Raw genomic sequence first — 20,547 nt, 5'->3', positions numbered from 1 at the left:
ACACAGTGAGATAACTTTTGTCTTAGTTAGGGTTTCTATTGTTGTGAAAAGACACCATGACCACAGCAATTGTTATAAAGGAAAAACATTTGATTAGGCTGGCTTACATTTTCAGAGGTTCAGTCCATTATCATCATGGCAGACATGGTGCTGGAGAGGTAAATGAGAGTTCTACATCTCACACAGGCAGGAGAAAATGGTCTGAGACATGGTTGTGGCTTGAGCTATATGAGACCTTAAAGCCGTCTTGACAGTGACATAAAGCCCACCTCAAAGTGACACATTTCCTCCAACAAGGCCACACCCACCCCAACAAAGCCACATCTCTTAATAGTGCCACTTCCTTTGAGGGCCATTTTCTTTCAAACCACATCATCTCAAAAAAAAAAAAAAAAACAAAGAGAACATTTTCAAATTTTTTGTGACAAAATTCAAATTTCTTAGGCCTACTGTCAAGGTGTTTTTTATTTGCAAGTTCTCTATAATAAAGTTCTCATTAAAAAATATATATATGTATGTATATAAAGACTTGGTCAAAGACTTTTATTAAACCCATGCCCAAAGTTTCACCACAATTTTACAGGTACCACATAGTCCTAGTACAGAAAATGGGACAACTGAATATGAATTACTCTCAATGAACTAATCCTAGCCTCCCCCAACGTACTGACCTGCTCAACCTGGAGGGGTGTATTCAAAGATCTTGCCCTTGACAGTGCCCCTTTAATTATTGTAAAATGTTACAGTGGAACACTATAAAATCATTGCAGCTACCTATTTAAATTGTGTCTTGGGTATTCTCACACAGACATGAATTCTTAAGATATCTCAAAGCAAAAAAATCAGACAGTAAAACCATCACTAAAAGTTATAGGCAAGAGTCTTTTCTATAGGACCTTATAAATTGTTAATAGTATAGGGGAGTTTGACTTCTGACAATGTCATATCCATTCTCTTTGTTCTGCAACACATGTCACTCTCACCTCAGCCCCACAATTCAGCTTAGTAGTTGAGGAGGGCTGGAGAGGTGGCTATAGGTCCTATTCCCTGATCACAAAAAAAAAAAAAAAAAAAAAAAATAGTCAATGACAACCCAGGCCTGAGCCAGCAAACCAATTCCGGGTCTAGTCATAGTGATTAATTTGGAGATGACCACTTGGGGCAATGAGAGTTAGGACCAAGATTTTATTGAAACTGTTAGAAAACCAGAAAAGACATGCTCTTTTCTGCTGAGAATTCTAGCTGATAAGATGATGTCCAAGTCCAAGCTGCCATGGGCCACAGTGGATATGAAGCCATCACAGACACAGAGTCACAACAAAGACAGATTGACTCCTAAAGACACTAACTAATCCAGAGACATTTAGGGCTGGCTGCTCTGTGTAGTCTTCTGTTTCTGTACCACTATTATCCCACTTGTACTTAAGCCAAGTTGATTAAGGTTGAATCAGACTATAAATTCTCAGTGGAAGAACCCCCGGCTGATCGAATTGTCTAGGCAGCTCTTACTTTATATTCAGCAAAGATACAGCCTCTCTATTTCATTTGCCAGCTGGGTTATTATGTTGTAAACCTAAAACAGGAATGCTTTATGTGAAATTTTTGCTTGAGAACTTATCATTGCAACTGAGGGCACACAAGCTTACTCCCTTCTAAACTGAGATAACAGAGACAAACCAGGGAGATGAGCAGACCACAAAGGCTGCAGCAAAGACAATCTGAGCTCCAATCAGCTCGTCTCAAACACTGCGAAGCTGGATTTATGCTTTAGCACTGAACTTGCCAGAGTCTAAACTGCTGATGCAAGTAAAACTGCACACTGAGAATATGATGTTGGGAGGTAGCAAACAGCAAGCCTGCCTGCTCAGACATTTCTACAAACAACAGCAGGGATCTCTACCTCAGACCACAACTGAGAGTCTCTAAAGTTTCATTCTCCATGCCACTGCAACTTGAGTTGCAAGTGTCCTGGGAGCAAAAGTCACTGATGCCACAAACACAGCATGAATAAAGAGCAAAGGATGAAAATGAATAAGCCAGTGTTGGGAATGGACATTTTCAAGACCAACTCCTGAGTTTCAACGATTTCAATATTCAGTATCTTTTTATTTGATACTTATATTTGATGCATAGTACAAGTTGGGATACTTTATTAGTATAAAATTTCTGTCTCCCCAGCTACAATGTGAGTCCTTTCAGGTACAGGGTCTTATCTTCCTATACATACAATAGATCTGACATAAAATAGATGAAAATATCTGGTAGAAGCCAGAGAGGAAATGTATGTGCCCAAGAGCTCAGCATTGAAGAGGCAGGAGTTGAGAGTTTGAAGCCAGACCCTGTCTTACACACACACACACACACACACACACACAGAGAGAGAGAGAGAGAGAGAGAGAGAGAGAGAGAGAGAGAGAGAGAGAGAGAGAGAGAGAGGATTCTGATGACATTACCTAAACATTCAAAGACATCAATTCTCATAAACTAGCCAAGCCTGACCATGCTTAGCATCCAAGATCAGATGATATAGGATGCATCTAGGTAAGTGTTTTGATGTGAGAAATGATGCCTTACCCGTGGATAACGCCTCCTCCCGAACATCTCCCTCACCAGGCTGATGAATATTCCAGGATGTTTTGGGAAGTGAAGAGATCTCTTCAGGTGATGCTAATTTCACCATGTCCATGTGATTGCTCTGGAATCGGTACCGAGGGATGAAGCAGATTTTGCCTTGTTTGAAAATGTCCTTGATGATCTCTTCCGTGTCAATTTCATCTTGCATGCTCAAAAAGATGGAAATTCTTTTGGAATTTTGATACTGACTGTGGGCAATCACCTAAGTGGGAAATGATGGCAATTATAATTTTTAAGATTATATTTTTCATAAGCTAGCAACTCCTCCTACCAATTTCTCCCTTTTATCATAGCCTTTTCCAAGTAAAGTGATACAGTGAGTGAATGCTATGTCCTGATACCTGGCTTTTATTTCTATACTCAAGATTTGCATATTTGATGATCCCTTTACCTCTCTAGTAGACCTGTTGTCTGTATGGAAACTCATTGAGAAGACATGAAGTGGAAAAGCTGTCTATCTTCAGAATTCCAGATGTGATTCCAGTTTCAAGTACATGTCAGAGACTTAATAGAGGATTTTTTATTTATTTTCTCTTTGAGATTTGGATCTTACCAATTTTCCAGTCCTTGGACTGTTTGGCATTTCTCCCACCAATTTTACCCCTTTAAGCCCAGCCAAGACCTAACCTTCCTGACCTCTTTACTACATTTAGAGTGATACACAACTCAGCACTTCAGTCTGTAGGAGGTTAAGTTGTGAGTCAATCACTGCTTATGTGTCCTAAATGAAGGATTCGGAACCAGTCCACAAGCTTCCACAGAGAACATGCCCTATAAGTCTCTACCAATGCTATTCCATTCAACTGGGTGTTCCGAAAGTTCATTAAAATGGGGCTAAGGGGTTCCTAGTGTAAGAATCCTTATTTAGTAGAATCACTCATCAGGCAAAGGGAGCTAAGTTTTGCTCAAAACCCTAGGAACTTACCCAGACTCAAAAGTTGGCCCTTAACTCCCTTTTAAAACTCCATTCCTTTTCTGTTCTCCTCTGTCCTCCAAACTAAGAAGAGAAGGATAATACAAACACAGCTTACAAATATGACTGGCAGAAAGATACAGTAAAGAAAGCCAAATTACATGTAATACAAAGGGAAGAGAGAAGTGCAGCAAAGCATACCAAACTAGGGCTGAGGAAAAGAGTCAACCCCCAGTTTCTGAAAAGCTGTAAAGCTGTTAGAAGGCTTGGCATAAGTGAAGCAAATGGAAAGGGGAAACCCATATTTGGAGGAGGTCCAAGGCTTTGACACCACTTACTATATTAGCACTTTTCTTAATCTCTTTAAAGCAGAGGATAGAAACCCAGGAGCTGAATAAGCAGTAAGGCAGACAGCTACAATTCAGTGTGAGACTATGCATATGGATTTTTCCTTCCTGCCTTCAAGCCCACTTACATGCTATTTGTTAAGAAGAGAGGAAAAAATGAAACCTGTCATAACAATGAAGACAATAAAGCAGAAATCTGACTAGTTCCTGAAAGACAGAGGGAGAACGAGACAGTATTTATACACAAAGCAGCACTAAAACGTGGACACAGGAGGTAGACAGAATCCATTCTTCTCTTACAATTCCAACCAGTGTTTACAAAAACAGGAGGCATCTCGTAGCTAACACACTTTCATTCATAAGTATGTATAGACAAGAAGGGCCAGGAGTTTCATTCAGTGGTAGAAGGCTTCACTACCATGTACAAGGTTCTCAGTTAATGCCCAATACCCACAAAGGACATAAATATACATAGCCAATAAATGATTTTCAACCATTTTGAAAAGCCAAAATACAAATACAAAATAGAAAGATTTTTAAAATGAAAAATGAGAAGAAAATATGATTCAGTGCTAAACAGATAATTCAAAGAATGGAGATTATTTTTTAATTCTAATTAGTTTTCTTAGACAAGCTGAAAACAATAACTGAATCTATAAAACATCAATAGGCTGCTATAGAATGGAATCAGTAAGAAATGATTATGGGAAATTAAAACCATGATTAGTCTGGGCGGTGGTGGCGCTTTCCTTTAATCCCAGCACTCCGGAGGCAGAGCCAGGCGGATCTCTGTGAGTTCGAGGCCAGCCTGGGCTACCAAGTGAGTTCCAGGAAAAGGCACAAAACTACACAGAGAAACCCTGTCTCGGAAAAAAAAAAAAAAAAAAAAAAAAAAAGTTAACAAAATGAAAACAATCTAGGAGGAAATCCTGCATGGGGAGACAAATTAGCGAAAAAAGAAAAATAAATGTTAAGAGACACAGAAGATCAATCTAGACTTTTTACTATCTAGTTAACAAGAATTCCTGAAAGATCCAGAGAAAAACTAGTAATCAAGACGTGGTGGTTTGAATGAGAATGGACACCATAGGCTCATGCATTTGAATGTGTTGCTCTCAGTTGGAACTATTTAGAAGGGTTAGGAGATGTGTACCTTCTTGTAGAAGGTGTGACATTCTGGGTGGGCTGTAGAGAGCACAAAGTCCTTGTGCTCACAGATAAGCACTGGGAAACTCTGAACGTTAAACACTAAGGTTTGTCTCTTCAAAGGAAGAGATGTATCATTTCTTTTCTGCCCAGAAGGCTGGGAATGCATTTGGTTTATAGCCTGATGACCTCTGAACTATCTCTATGGCCAGACCACACATGGTTCTCCCATATTCTTACGTTTGTCTCAGTCATCCTCCCTAGACACTTAACTTGAGCATTGTTTCTCAGTCAGTAGAGCCCATCTTTATGGGAGCAGTCACATGTACTTTACAAATGGGAGCAGAAGTGATTAATAGGGTGGTGACTTTTGCACTATCTGTATGACCAACACCACACCATATCTTTAACATGTCACATCTATACAATCCATCTTAATGGGAGAGGACACATGTACCTTGGAAAGAGTTTCAATGTAACCGTGTCTTAAGCTTTGTTGCATAGACAGGATTGAATTAATAAGCACCAGAAAACTTTTTCTCAAAATGTGCTGTGCTTAAATATGCCTAAAATAAAGTGTCCTTTGTCAGACTCTAAAAGTTTGAACCAACACCCGCCACTGAGTCGTGTTGAGGCAGGCTTCTTTCTTGCTTCACACTGATGACACTCTTCTGGCCTCTATGATCACAGAGACCACCACAGTGGGCTTTGAGGTTTCAAAATCCCACAGCCCATGACAAACCCAGTCAGTCTCTCTCTCTCCCTCTTTCCCTTTCTCCCTCCTTCCATTTTGTGGATAAGATGTAAGCTCTCAGCTACTTCTCCAGCACTATGCCTCCCTGCTTGCCTCCATGCTTCACACCATGATTACAGTCTAACCCTCTGAAACTATAAGCAAGTCCCAAATTAAATGCTTCTTTTATAAGTTGCCTTGGTTATGGTATCTCTTCACAGCAATAGAACTGTAACTAAGCCACAAGATATAATACATAAATAAAAACTCTAGATTGGATGTCATAGATGTCAACACAATGAGAAAAAAAAATTTGAAATCAATTGAGCAGTCAAATGGGAGTTGTTGGGTCTAGAGAGATGGTTCGGCAGTTTAAGAGCACTTAATGCTCTTGCAGACAACCTAGATTCAAATTATAGCACCTACGCTGGGCAGTGGTGGCACATGTCTTTAATTCCAGCACTCTGGAGGCAGAGGCCAGCAGATCTCTGTGAGTTCGAGGCCAGCCTGGTCTATAACGGGAGTTCAGGATAGCGAGGACTATACAGAGAAACCCTGTCTTGAAAAATCAAAACCAAAACCAAAACAAAACAAAAACCCAAACTAAACAAATTATAGCACCTACATGGGGGCTTAAAACCATCCTTAACTATATTTTCAGGGGATCTAGCACCCACTTCTGACCTCCAAAGGCACCAGGCACATTCGCACATGCACACACACACACACACACACACACACACACACACACACACACTGCACTTACACACATACAGGCAAAGCATTCATACATATGAACTAAAAATAAAGGTTGCCAATCACTTTGTATTTTCTTTAAAAATCCATACATATGAATTAAAAATAAATAAAGGTCGCCAATCACATTGCTATTTTCTTTAAAAAAAAAAATTAAGGACATAATCTAAAAAAGTTGAGAAGAAAAAGTACGTAAGAAAGAAGGCAACGAGTTCCAGACACAACCCTAACTCAGAAGCAGAAACCAGACTGTGCGGATGCAGTTAACTCAAAACGTGAAAATTAATCCACCCACAGATAAACTCAGATTCTAGTAAATAAAGGAAGACGCAATTTAAAACTAGAAAAACAGACCCCAATTCAGTGTTCTAAGTATGGGATAAATAAAATGTAGCACATTTTTAAACAATTGTATCACTGAGCCTAATCCCCGGTCCTACAATTTTTCATTTGACTGCTCCATCTGCTAGATCTTCTGATCCTTTAAGAGGCAACAATCACCTTTGTCATCTCTATAACCCAATACACAGCAAAATGGTTTACTACTAGGTGTTAAACACATGTGAATGAATTAAATGTAAACCGGGAAGTGCGGGCCTATTTGGACATTCTCTGCATCTACTTAAGCTCACCGCAAGGCCTTTCCTCACCATAACAAAATAACTGCAAACGTGCCTGGGTCCAACCTCGCTCAGAAGCTCCCGGGCTCTCCACAGGCTCCGCCCCCTGCCCTACAAAGCCAGCCTGGAGCCACGAGCATGCGCCTAAGAGGGCGCGCGCAAGGGGGAGAGGTGCGCCTGCGCAGACCCGCGAGCCGAGCCCAAGCTTCCAGGCGTTTAACTCCCGCAGCCTTCTCGTACCTTCTGAGTGAGGAGGTGGGACTGGCGCAGCCGTTCCTCCGCGCTTAAGGCCCGCAAACGCTGCTTCAGCTCCGCCCGCAGGCTCCGCTTGGCGCTGCTTACAGCGGTCGCCGCCATCACGTAGCAAGCACCGCCCAGGCCACGCCCACCACCTCCTACCGCGGGGAAGGGGAGTGAGGGGGCGTGGCCTCTGTAGACAGCTGAAGTGCAACGGCCGCTCAGGCGTCTGGGCCGGCCCCCATCTTGTGGCAGCGAAGGGCGGCGTGCTGTGGCGTCCTTGGCCTTTCCTACTGGAATAGCCGGGGACTGTGCACAAAGCCCCGTGCATTATCCCTTCTTCACAGCCTAAGGAGGTAGCCATGCTTCTGCAGAAGGTCCAACCACGGCTGTCAACTATACTTGCGGACTCAGTACTCCTCTAAATTACCTTAACGTTGTGGAGTGCACGGCTGAAGAGTCCTCAGAAGAAGGGCAGAGCGAGCCAGATGCGTGAACATCATTGCCGGTGGACACTTGGCTCCCCCTGGCCAAAGGACAGAACATCCTGCTTTACCACAGAGTACCTTTTTCAGTTCGTTGGCTCATTACTGATAGACTTTGGGGCCGCTGTTACAACAAATGGCAGACCCTTTCTGGAGATGGATGTCCAGTCTCTGGGGAACTCAAGGACTCAGACACCCTGTTCATTATTATAGAAGAGTTTTGCTGCTGTCGTAACCTGCTGTTCAGAGACAGACAATGCCTTTCTCTAGCAGATGTTTGACTGAGTGGGGAGAAGAGATTAAAGTAAGTAGATATGAGGAGCACTGACTTGGATTTATACCACCACCCCCATGTTACCATTCAGTAGCTGAGGACTGGTTTTTAAGAGTTAATTTTTCAGAGCTGGGAAGATGAGGAGTCGGGTTCAGATCTCCAGCACCCATGTAAAAAGGCATATAGTTCATTTCTGTAAATGAACTAATCTAATCTAAGTGCTTGAAGACAAAGCAAGGCAGAAGAGGGAGAACAAAGATGAATAGAATTCTTATCATGGACTGTAAAACAAGCAATGAATTCACTTACATCTGTGGTCTCATCTTTACGCTTATAGACCTAACAATTCAGGTCAGTGTGGCCACGTAATATCCATTTACCAATACTTGAACATGAGTGTGGTCTATGGATCAGTGTCCCAAAAGCATGTCAAGTATGGAGAATCCTGACCCATTTCCAGACCTAGGCAGTCCGAATGGTCCTCAGGTGATTTCTATCTATATTAATTTTTGAGAATCACTACCATAAATCAATTTATGCAGCAAGTATTAATCTGCAGAAGAAGTTTAAAACTTAGCGTGCATGTGGTCCTAGGTTTTATCACCAACACCACACACACAAAAATAAATTGTACATGTTACTATTGATAAATTGCTGCTATTGAATTCTGGAGGCAGGCTTTTTCTGGATATCTCTGGCTATTCTATGTGGCTTCCTATCATGGGCACATCCCTTCAGTAATACATAGTCTGTCCGAGGGGTAAAGTGCCTGCTTTGCATATACAAGGCTTTTGGTTTGATTGCCAGTGCTGCAAAAATAATGATAGCTTTGTCCAGTTTGGCATGGGAGAAAGCATTTTTACTTAATCCCAGGATTTGACAAAAATACTTTAGTTCCATATATACATTTTCATCAAGAATATATATATATATATACATATATATGTATATATATATATATAAATGCATGCAACCTTAGGTATAAAGCTCGTTAGGGTTATGAATCTTCAGAGGGTTCTTTATGTCCTCTCACAGGTAAGACTTCATGACAGAATCGCTGATATCTCCATTTCCCCAATGTTTTCAACCATCTGGAGCTATTATTTTCAGCAAAAATTAAAATTGTAGGAAGACTCAATAACATAAAGGTGTCAGATACTAAAGAAAGATGTTGTACTTGACACTGTAGAGTAGCTGAAACAAAAAAAGAGATCAGTAGAAAACAGGTTGTTAAAGGTCTTAAAGGCTAATATCTGAACCTTGAAGGTTCTAGGCAATTCTGAGCTACATAGGTACATAGGAAGACTCAAAACAAAACAAAACCAACCAACCAAACAAACAAACAAACAAAAAAACCTCACATAGGATAACTTGAATTGGTTTCACACACCTCTAATCTCAGTATTCAGAAGACTGAGGCAGGAGGATTTCGGTATCAGCTACACAAGGGAGACTGTGTCTTAAACACAGTTTCATGGTTTGAATGTGAGATTCCCCCACCCACAGTCTCATGTGTCTGAACACTTAGTCCCCATCTGGTGGTACTGTTTTGGGGTGCTTTGGAACATTTCTAATAAGTAGATCAGTGTGGGCAGCAAAGGTCAAAGCTGGTATCTTGTTCTGATTCACCTCAATAGGATTTTAAGTAACTTCCTTCCTCATCTTCTTGCTTATTCCTTTTCCCTTCTCCAGTTTAAATGAGGTAAAAAATAAATCCATGCTGTTTAAGATGAAGCACCATTGCTAGAGTGCTTGCCTTGCATGCACAGAGCCTGGTGGTGATAACTTAGCTGTAATCCTAGCCCTCAGGATGTGGAAACAGAAGGATCAGATTTTAAGGTCATTACTGACTTGGTCCCATATCTTCATTCTCTCAGTTAGGAATCACATCGCAGAGGTAGTGTTGATAACTGAGATCCCTTATAAAGATGTACCTGGCCTTGGAAAAAGGGGTTCTGTCTTTATTGAATCTGTTAATGGTCTCAAGGGAAATGTAATGCAAGTGATTTAGACCTAAATAGAGGATTTCTGTATTGCCATCAAACTTGATCTAAAAATTGGAACATCTAACAAAAGACAGTTTTCTCACACACACACAAATCAAGTTTAAAAATGACTTGATATTCATTCACTTAACTGTTTTTATTAAAACCATTCCAGTTTCCTGATGTAGGAGCAGAAAGAGAAGTGATCCCTTCCTGACTACTAGAAAGGCAGACTGATCATACATATAGTCTGACTATTGATTATGACTTGACTCGGGGAAAGTGAATTCTACTTTTTGTATCTTGCCTTGGAGGAAAAAGGGGGGGGGGTTGAGAGAAAAGAATGCAAGAGATCAGAGAGAAAAATTATTTGAGTCCTTCCTTTTAGGATATCTTTTCTGACCCCAACACTGCATATCTGACTGTCCTCTCCATGAAGCCCAAATGAAAGGCCAGGAGAGTTGAGAAGAGAGCATCAACGAGAAACTGTAAGCCTCTAGGGATATAGAAAGTATGGACTCAGGAAAGAGTTAGGAGGCAGATTTTAGCCCCCATATGGTTTAGCCTAGTGACACAGAATGATGTTGGCTAACAGACACAGCCTTATGGGAGAGTCTCTACCTCATGGTAGAGGGACACAATACCCTCCAGGTCATCATCAGTCCTTACTTCAGTACCTGTCCCTGTGTAGAGTATTGTTTGAGTTCCAGGCAGACTCAAAAACTTAAAACATGAAACACATCCAGGAACAAATATCAGTAATTTATTCATTAAAGTGGGACAAAACATCCGCAACTCTGGAAAGTCAAGTCCTGTCATCTGAGTTGTTTGCAAATGGACGTACTAAGTGCTCGTCACCATTGTCACAGGTTCCATTGTCTCTCTGGTCAGTAGTGTTGCTTGAGGAGAAAAAGAGCATTTCCCAGATCTGCCCTGTCATTTCCAGAAAGGTCAGCCAGCCAGATTTAGGTTCAAACTTCTTCATGAAGCCATCTTCCTATGAGAACAAAGTGAAGATTTAAGACTCAGTGAGACAATCTTCTCTATTCTCTCACTATGTGTAGTCATTTCATTCTCAGCATTGTTCTCTACTCCTTTAGCAATACCACCCAATAGAAATACAGTTTGAGCTACATATGTTTTCAAGAGTTTTTTGCAGCCATATATTAAGAAGTATCTTTGTCAATCTTCTATTGCTGCGAAGAGACACCATGACCAAGGTAGCTCTTAATTTAATTAGGGGCTGGCTTATAATTTCAGAGGCTTAGTCCATTATCATCCTGGCAAGGAGCATGGTGGCATGCAGGCAGGTAAGAACTAAGATGACATGCAGTAGCTGCTAAAAGCTACATCTTGATCTAATCCATAAGCAGAGAGAGAGACTCTGGGGTTGGCATGGGCTTTTGAAACCCCAAAGCCTACCCTAACTGACATACTTCCTCCAACAAGGCCATACCTCCTAATCCTTTTAATCATTTCAGAGAGTGCCACTCCCTGGTGACTAAGCCTATGGAAGCCATTCCTATTCAAACTACCACAAGAAGTAAAAAAGTAAAAATGCTTTGAAAATTTATCTAATTCAATGTATATTTAGTATATGAATATTCATTCAGAGTATAGACAGTATAAAGTCATTATTGAGATGTAATATTCTGTTTTGCCTACCAGACATTCGACATCCAAAGAACAGTACTTTCATCTTCATTCAAACTAGCCCTGTTTCTGTTGCTCACTGCCTGTAAGCTCCAGAGAAAGGAATTCTCTGGTGTTTTACTTTCAGGTACCTAGCACTGAAAATTAAATTTATATTTATATTTATAAAATGTATTATACTGAGAATTATTATTATCTGTTTGTTTTTTGAGACAGGGTTTCTCTGTGTAACAGCAATGGCTGCCCTAGAACTCAATTTGTAGACCAGGCTGGCCTTAAATTCATAGAGATCCACCAGCCTCTGCCTCCCAATCGCTGGGGTTAAAGGACTGCTGCCTAGCTACTCTGAGAATTATAAGGACTCATAGTAAATCCAAATTAAATCAATGTACTTGAGCCTAAGAAAATGTTGATTATTTCCACTATAATTATTTTTGAGGCTGAAAATATTTTTTAATTAGGATCATCTAGGCTGGTAGAAATGCCTGTCTAGGATATATGGATTCCTAGATTCAAGCCCCAGAATACACAATACACACACACACACACACACACACACACACACACACACACACACAGAGAGAGAGAGAGAGAGAGAGAGAGAGAGAGAGAGAGAGAGAGAGAGAGAGAGAGAGGTATACCAAAAAAAAACAATGAACTGTAGCACACTGTAATAATACGTTGCAACTTGAAAATCTATAATTATATTACATCTATATTGGAAATTACTTCTATCCAAGTGCAAACTCTTATGTTGTCTAATGAGGACATTGAGACCAGGGGGAAAGGTACCTAAGATAATACAACTCATGGTGTGTATTGGTATATACCATGTTCTCGATACTTAGAAGATGGAGACAGGGGGATTACTGTAAGCAAGCCTTGACTACACAGTGAGTTCCAAGCCAGCCTGGGCTACAGAGCAAGATGTTGTGCCAAAAATAAATAAATAAAAGACAATATAATTCTTTGCCTGGACCTGGATTGGGATGCTAACTTTACACTCCTTTTCACTCCATATATTTCAAAACAAGCAAAAAAAAAAAAAAAACCAAACAAACAAACTATAAAATTGTTTAAAACATTTATTTCATTTATTGTTATTTATTTATTTGTTTATTTATATTCATTTTATTTTCTAGAACTTACCAAGTAGCCAGAGATGCCCTTGAACATTTGAATTTTCTGGGATTATAGCCATGCCCCATCATGCCTGGTTCAGGCAGTGCTGGGGATAGACCCTAGTATCTTGTGCATGCTAAGCAAGCACTCTACCAACTGAGCTATGTCCCCAGACTATGCTTGCATGCTCTCTGTACCACCACCCCTGATATTTTTGATGTTCATCTAGTAAACATTTGCTTTGCATCTTGTAGGTTCCAGGATTACAATGTCTCCAAATGTGTATGCTATAGTGGGACTAATCCAGAAAAGATGAACCAGGTTTAGCTTCTTGAGAGTCAGAGGACTCTGGAAATCTCTGCAGATCTTGAAATTAATAGTTGTGTAATCATCAGCAAACCAGGCAGCCACCAGTCAGGGGAAAGTGTCTGCATGTGGTGTGCAGAGTCAGCTGTGAGGCACATGATGTCATGTCCCAACAGAAAAAAGAGATTGCTCATTTCCCTTTTTCCTCTTCTCCTAACTTTACATTCTCAAGTATTTCCCACAGTCTCAGTATTTAGACATTTCTTGTTCCTCTTCCAAGAATAATCATAATCTTATAACAGATAGGTACAGTGATATCCTCTAAAATGATTCTTTATTAACAGAACAACTGGTTATTTCTGGGCAGTTAACATGTTAACTTGTTACATATTTTCAACTTCTAAGGTAAAGAAAGTAAAAGAAAAAGCTAAATGAAGATATGAAATAGTCATAAATCTACAAGAAACTAAAATTAAAAAACCACAAACCAGTAAAATATATTTATCAAGAAAGAGTTCATTCAAATGTAAGAGAAAATAATCAGGCCTTAATAGTTAAAAAGAGGAATTCACTGAGACTAAATCACTAATAATATACAGGAAAACACTTCACATTACCATCAATTAAAGAGCTTTATATTACAATACAATCATAGTTTTTTATACCTATAAAAATTCTTTTTCAAGCAGATTCTTTCAAAACTGTTTCCTTTAGTGATGCAATTTGAATCCTAAGGCCAATATATAAAAATAAATATACAAATAAGGATTCATTGTCACATCAGTAATGTAGTAATAAATAAGAAATGCCCAGGTCTGATTATTTCTGGGAGTAGTGAAAATTTACTAAATTGGAGTACTCTGATTTTAAGAAAGGCTAAAGCATAAATAATATACCAAGCTGACATATTTTGTTTATATCTTCCAAAACTCATGTTGAGTCTTAGTTGCTATTTTGATAATATTAATAGTTGGAATCTTTAAGAAATGGTTTGATCATGAGAGCACCCCCTCCATGACTAGATGGAGACTATTATCCAAGGAGTGGATTTGTTATCAAAAGATGTGTTCAGCCCTCTTGTCATCTTTCCTCCCTCCTCCCTTCTTCCTTCCCTCTATCCCTGCCTTTCTACCTCACTTCCTGCAGCAAGAAGGCTCTTACTAGGTGCATCTCTTCAATACTGGTGCCCTTCAGTGCTGGTGGCCTTGGATGCTGGCACTCTCAGACTCCCTAATCAACTTCCTTTCTATTATCATTTACTGTGTGATATTCCATTATAGCATTGCAAAGCAGACTGACACATACTGTACCAATAACCCAAAGAAAATTAAAAGCTCTGAATTTTTTTTACAGATATAAGTAGATACCACAGTCACTCCTCTAAAGATTATTTGTTCAGTCATTCATTCAAGTGCTGTTTTGGTGGTCTGGGGCAAAAGCTTGATGGTAGAGCGTATGCTTAGCATTTACAGAACTTGGTTATTTATACCTTTGGAAATGCCTTTACTGAGATGAATGGTTACCCAGTCATCTGTACATATCTGTGTATCCACTCTGCCCATTCACTTTGTCACCAAACTAACCGCACCATTAGAGCAAGCAGAAAGAAGGTAGAAGGGGAACAAGGTGAGGAAAAGAGGAGCGACCACTTAGCTTAACTCTTACTATTCTGGCTACTTGGAAGGGACCAATTCAGTGCATCCCCACTTCTAAAAGGGATTTCTTTTTGTATTTAGAGTAGTTTTAAAAACTATATATTTAAATTTCTTGAAATTTCCCTTATAATCCCCATACTCGCATAATTGCAGAATAAGTGATTTCTGTTGGCTGGAATACAATATTGAGATTCCTTTACAATGATCTTAAAGAGTGCTTCTAACATGTCTACAGCATAAGCTCCCAGGTGTAAAAGGAAAGATCTGAGAATCCACATAGGAGCTTTAAGAAGGGTAAGGGTGTGGGGGGAGGGTGTGTGTGTGTGTGTGTGCATTGCATAAGATGTACTTTTTATCTCTATTAGGATAAGTTTTCCCTATTATATACATGCTAATATCTCTATGATTCCAGGGCGAATGCATTTCTAGAAATTCTAAGAGACCATTCCATACCCTTCATTCATTTTTAATTCTAAGAATTCACACAATATATTATATTAACATGTTTTTAAGTAACATGTATTCAGTGTCTTCTACATACCGTGCTAGACAATGGCAACATAGAGTAAATCTAAAGAGCTTGTAAGACTATTCTCTATAGGCTCACTGGTGGCCTCTGTGCTAGAAGACACCTGCCTTCACCTTAGGTGTACACTGCGCAGCAGAGATTTTCCTGAGTCCTTCCCACAGCCAACCAGGAGAAACATAACCAAACATCTGACATGTTTCACCTAGACCCAAATTAGAAAGAAGAGCTACAGGTAGTTGAAAGCAATTGAAAAGGAGGACTGCTTCACAGTAAGACACAGCACTGAGCAAGCAGACTCAACAAGATAGAAATGGAACAAATTCTGTGTTCAATACAGTCAATTGTATCAAATTCCAAACACTTGTAATTATTGAAGACATCTACAGTTTTAGGAGATAATCAACAAACAAAATGAAATCTGCCACATATAAAAATAATTTGCATTCAGCTTGTTCAAAGAATTCCTTTGTTAATAAAACAATTGGAAACCAGGCAAAAGAAAGAAGTGGGCAATTCTTTCAGTAAGAATTAGTCAATGAACGTGAACTTGAGCTCAGCATTAAGAGAACTTTAACTATACTAGTAACCTAGGGCAAAATTAATTAACATAAAATACTAAGTATATGTATTAACAAAGTGGAGACATTGTAATAGATTACTAGGATGTTGAATACTCTAACATGCTGCTGACAGTATTATAATTTGGTAGAACCACTATGGAGCAGAAAAATCTAGTAATTTCAACGGATATAAACCATGAGCAAATGACCAAATATCCACCCTAGAAAACAACTACACACAGGAGAGGATACATATTGATATATTCAAAGAAACATTGCTTGTGACAGAAAACTCTGGAAATAACCCAATTAAACAGCTCTTCAACAGCATGTACATTCAGCAGAACATATTAAGAACTCTTTTAATTTTTGTTTATTTATGGTGCTAGGGATTGAATTAGAGGCCTAGTTCATGCAACACAGAAGCTCCACAATTGATCTACTTCCCCAGTCCCTAAAGTGTTCTTTAAAATACTATTTTAAGTACCCTGGGTTGAAAAAAGAAAACAGTTACAGAATAAGTCCATGTACTATTTAGGGTAGACAGATTAGAAAGACCTTCATATGACCCGATCTGGCCTTCTACTGACTTGCTACGGATATGAAGATGACCCTGAACTTTTGGTCCTCTTATCTTTTGTTCCTGGATTCTAGAATTACAGATATGCTCTGCCATGTCTAGCTCAGATACTAATTTGTAAAGTATTTTTCAGAAAGACTACCATGAGGCTAAGGGTACAGTGCAGTGATAGAACATGTGTTCAGATTGTGTTAGGCTATAGGTTTGATCCCTGGTGACAAAAGGCTGAGGCGTGGTGTGGATAGAAATGTTTTTCAACTCTGTATTAAGCATATTGAAACATAAAACAAAGCATCTAAATATAGCTGAGCAAGGCTTCTGGATAACCTGAGCTCCAAAAATTCTTGGCATAGTCCTGGCTTTTTGAGATACTGATGTTTAAAAAAAAAGCAAATTTTAATATTTGAAAATGCTTTAAAAAGGGTTCATTTCAGTGAGGCAGTACATTATTTATTTGTATCATGAAACATTAGTAGCCCATAATTTGTATATTAGAAAAATGGGAAAAGTCAATGTATAAGTAAGGAATGCACAAAACTGTGCAGCTGACTGTTACAACACCGCGTAGTACAAATGAGAAGATCTAATTCCAGCTCTTTCTATACTAATTCTCTATTGTCATGAGAATCCTAGCAAAAGGCAGACACTTGAGGGTCTGCACTGCTGATTCTGAAGATGTAGTCAAAAGCTGCTGCTTTCAGTCCCAGACCTCATGACTAGTTCCCAAGCTAGAAGAAAAGCTAGACAAAAGTTTGCCAACTGTAAAGTTGTAGGATCCATTGGAAATGACCCAGGAGATTTCTGCTTTGTTTACTTTTAATTAAAAGCATCTAAAATAAGATCTACAAACAGACTGAAATCTTTTCGTTGGTATTTTCTTGTTTGTTTTAATTAGTAAGGAAACTCTCCATTCCAATTTTGCAGTAGAGAAATGTAAAAAAAATGTCATCACACTTACCCAGCCTCCATTCTGCCGTATCCATTCTCCTGTGTTATTCATTATGAATTCAGCTACAAAACTGGAAACTTGCTTGTAAGCACCTGCATCCATGCCAGTCTGCTCTTGTGGGAGTTTTTTGAGGAGAACACCCCCAAAGGCAAATACAGTCACAATCCTTCCCCAGTTAATGATGCCATCTTCAAATTCTTTTTCCATCACTTGATTGAATATAGTTCTGGCAGCCTCTATGGATCCCACATCAAAATCATCCAAGTATAGTTTCAGATTCTTTTCCACTTTTTTTTGAGCTGAGAAAGCAACTCTTTGTAGAACTCTGGATGTTTTGCTTGGAGCCGATTCTAAAGCGGGTACCTGCAGGACATACTGAAGATAGTCCTCAGCCAGAGAGTGGATATACATGAACTCACAGTCAGTCATCTTCCCTGGCAGAGCTGACTGGAGCTGTCCACCCGGAGGTCAAAGAGGCAACTAACACAAAGACAGGATCTGGCGGCGGAGGGTAATCATATTTGGAGGCTGCTGGAATTTCTCTTTACGTAGGTCACTGTGTGGGCTATGTGTGAAAGCAAAAGCTCAAACTGTGAAGGAGGAAAATGTTTCAGAGCAACACCACTTCCTCTTATGGTTCAGTTGAAGCATCAAAAATGAGAGGAGGTAGAGAAATCAGATCCCCGTCAGTTCCTGGGAACTAGAGGCCCTTCTGAGTCACTCTGGCAATATTACCCTTGAGATGTAGATATACTAGGTTGAAAGGAGAAAAAGTTAGCTTCTCATATTTATAATTTCTGATGGGAAACAATTTGGCTTTAAGCCCAACTTAGTACATATTCTCGTTTAAGTGTGTATCTATTTTTATTTTATGCCTGTGCCTGAGTTTATGTATATGCAGCATGTGCATGCAGTACCCGTGGAAGCCAGAAGAGGGGTTGGACCCCTTAGAACTGGAGTTACAGGCAGCCTGGTATGGGTGCTAGGATCTGAACCTGGATCCCCTGAAATAGCAACGAGTGCTCTTAACTTCTGAGCCACATTTCTAGTCCTTAATACATATTCTTAAATCATATACATTATCCTGTATCTGGGTCAGAAATCATGGGAGAATTTAGAAGGAGCAATGATCTTAGAGTTACAATGCCTGGTCTCAGTTGTAGACAAGTCCTTCTTCCTGTTTACTGTGGCTGTGGCCTGAACTTTGTAAAAGGAAGCCATCTAGACTGACTTTAGAGGGCTGAGGTGAAACCAAAGGAGATGACCTAGATAATGCACCTGTCATCATGTCTGGTGAGATTAGGTGCTTTGTGGTGCTGCTCTTCATTTTTTTAAGAATTAGTGATGATTTGGCTTCTCAGTTTTCTCCTGATCTAGTGAGTAGAGAACTTTAGAAGTTCACAATTTGAAAGCCTGCATTTTGTTGAGCTTTGGTAGCAATTCTGAGAGAAGCTTAGTGGAGATGGTGAAATCAGTGGCTAAAGCAATGTTGCCGACTTTGGGTTGAAGCTTAAGTCTCCTTACCTAAGTATGTAGCAGTGAAAGCAGCTGCTGAATTCATGAAGACGAGGGGCCTTGCTTGTCTGACAGCTTCAAACTGAAGAGCCAGTGGTGGAGAAATAGAAACAATTCCTATCTTTGGAAAAGTCAAATGTTTTTTTACCCTTCTTCTATACATGCTGTGATTTTGATTCTTTGCATCAGATTCTCATGCGCAACTGCAAACATGGAAGACAAAGTCATTTACAACTTGTATTTACAATCCGTCACCATAGAGTTGAGGAGGAGGGGAGAGAGATTGCTTAGGGTGCTTGGAAATAGAGACCTATGGTAGCTATGGAAATACATGAGAGTTATTGATTTAAAGCCCCAGCTGATTTGTTTTAAACTTACCACCAACTTTGCACTAGAGACAGCAAGGCAGGACTGTGAAGCCACCCTCCTATACAACTGGTTAAACAACAGGTAGATTATATTAATCTACTTGAGAGCTCGCTAAGCCTGAGCCTACTTTCCATGCTTTTCTTCCTTCCTCACATGGATCAGTCCTGAATTACTCTCTTACAGCCTGCCAGTTTCTTCTGGCTCCCTTCCCATCTCCTCTAACAGCATTTTCCTCAGCTATTTCCTCACATCTACTTAACATAGAGTCTTCTTTTTGGAGTATCCATACCGAACAGAATAATTCATGGTTAAAGGGCCACCATACTTCTATTAAATTTTACCATGCAAAATTCCTTTGTGACTATTTCTGTTAGCCCACATAATCACAAGGCCATGGGTAAACTCCGCTCTGGCTTTCTAATCAGATTTGAGCATCCTAAGGACCACTGAATTGATAGGAGGATTGTATACCCCCGCCCCCCCCCACATTACTATGATGCTCAGAATTTCTGACAAAGTAGTAGAAGAATGTAGCTTGAGAATTTTAATAAAGTCTTCTGTGGTCAAGGGTACCTTTTACATCTCTTAATGCTTATTGCTCCACCTATTGCCTAAGTCTGGACCCAGGAAAGGCAAGTAGTTGACCTTTGTTGAATAAGTGAAATACACTTACTTCAAAACTAGAAGTCCAACTACATTTAGATTTTATATTTCTGAAATATTGGTCCAAAAATGATCTGTTTTTAAGTTTTTTTTAAATTTTGTTGCTTTATTTAATTTATTTTGGAGGGTTTCCAAATAATTACATTTTAAGACTAGATGAAAGAGAAAAAGAAAAATTTTCACTACTACCACTAAAGAAAAAAAGAAGAAGAAGAAGAAGAAGAAGAAGAAGAAGAAGAAGAAGAAGAAGAAGAAGAAAATGATAAGGGAATTTCATATATCAAATAAAATGTAAAAGGTCTAGGGACAGAGTAGCATGCAGAGGGAAGTGAGGGTAAGAGGCAAGTAGCTGACCAAGACATACATACAAGGACATGGAAAGTATCCACTACCACTACAGTCTGTGGCCATGGGTCTTCATTCCTTGCTAGTTCTATATGTAGAATTTTGTGTAGAATAGAGCCTACCCCAATACACCCTGAGCAAGTCAACCATACTAGGTGGAAACTGAAAATC

At 39.5% G+C, this 20,547-nt stretch overlaps 2 protein-coding genes across 5 annotated transcripts in view; both read right to left on the bottom strand.

Annotated features, from left to right (window-relative positions):
• Mthfs (methenyltetrahydrofolate synthetase) overlaps positions 1-7,540 on the bottom strand; it is a 33,523-nt gene extending 25,983 nt beyond the window's left edge. The window contains exons 1-3 of one of the 4 annotated variants that reach the window (XM_059267056.1): positions 7,390-7,504; positions 3,560-3,631; positions 2,575-2,836 (exon numbers count right to left, since the gene is read on the bottom strand). In XM_059267056.1, coding sequence (XP_059123039.1) covers positions 2,575-2,782 — 208 coding nt within the window. In that variant the 5' untranslated portion in view covers positions 2,783-2,836; positions 3,560-3,631; positions 7,390-7,504. Of the gene's footprint in view, positions 1-2,574; positions 2,837-3,559; positions 3,632-7,179; positions 7,292-7,389 lie in introns of those variants that run through there. The other 3 variants (XM_059267055.1, XM_059267052.1, XM_059267054.1) reach the window with 3 other exon arrangements.
• Positions 7,541-10,878: 3,338 nt separating this feature from the next.
• On the bottom strand, positions 10,879-18,031 carry Bcl2a1 (BCL2 related protein A1). Its single transcript, XM_059268354.1, has 2 exons — positions 17,494-18,031; positions 10,879-11,127 (listed from the first exon to the last, which is right to left on the bottom strand). Exons 1-2 carry the CDS (start codon positions 17,911-17,913, stop codon positions 10,936-10,938), a joined length of 612 nt encoding a protein of 203 aa, XP_059124337.1. The 5' UTR covers positions 17,914-18,031; the 3' UTR covers positions 10,879-10,935.
• Between the last annotated feature and the right edge of the window lie 2,516 nt (positions 18,032-20,547).

The sequence above is a fragment of the Peromyscus eremicus genome, chromosome 7 (assembly GCF_949786415.1).
Source record: "Peromyscus eremicus chromosome 7, PerEre_H2_v1, whole genome shotgun sequence".
In the NCBI taxonomy this organism is placed as follows: Eukaryota; Metazoa; Chordata; class Mammalia; order Rodentia; family Cricetidae; genus Peromyscus; species Peromyscus eremicus.
This window is presented reverse-complemented; position numbering and strand designations above follow the sequence as displayed.

Bases quoted from the DNA above. Each gene is read 5' to 3' on its own strand.
- Bcl2a1 (XM_059268354.1), bottom strand. From the start codon at position 17,913: ATGACTGACTGTGAGTTCATGTATATCCACTCTCTGGCTGAGGACTAT. The intron at 11,128-17,493 runs GTAAGTGTGATG...TTGTTCTCATAG, and splicing joins TACGGCAGAATGGAGGCTGG to GAAGATGGCTTCATGAAGAA.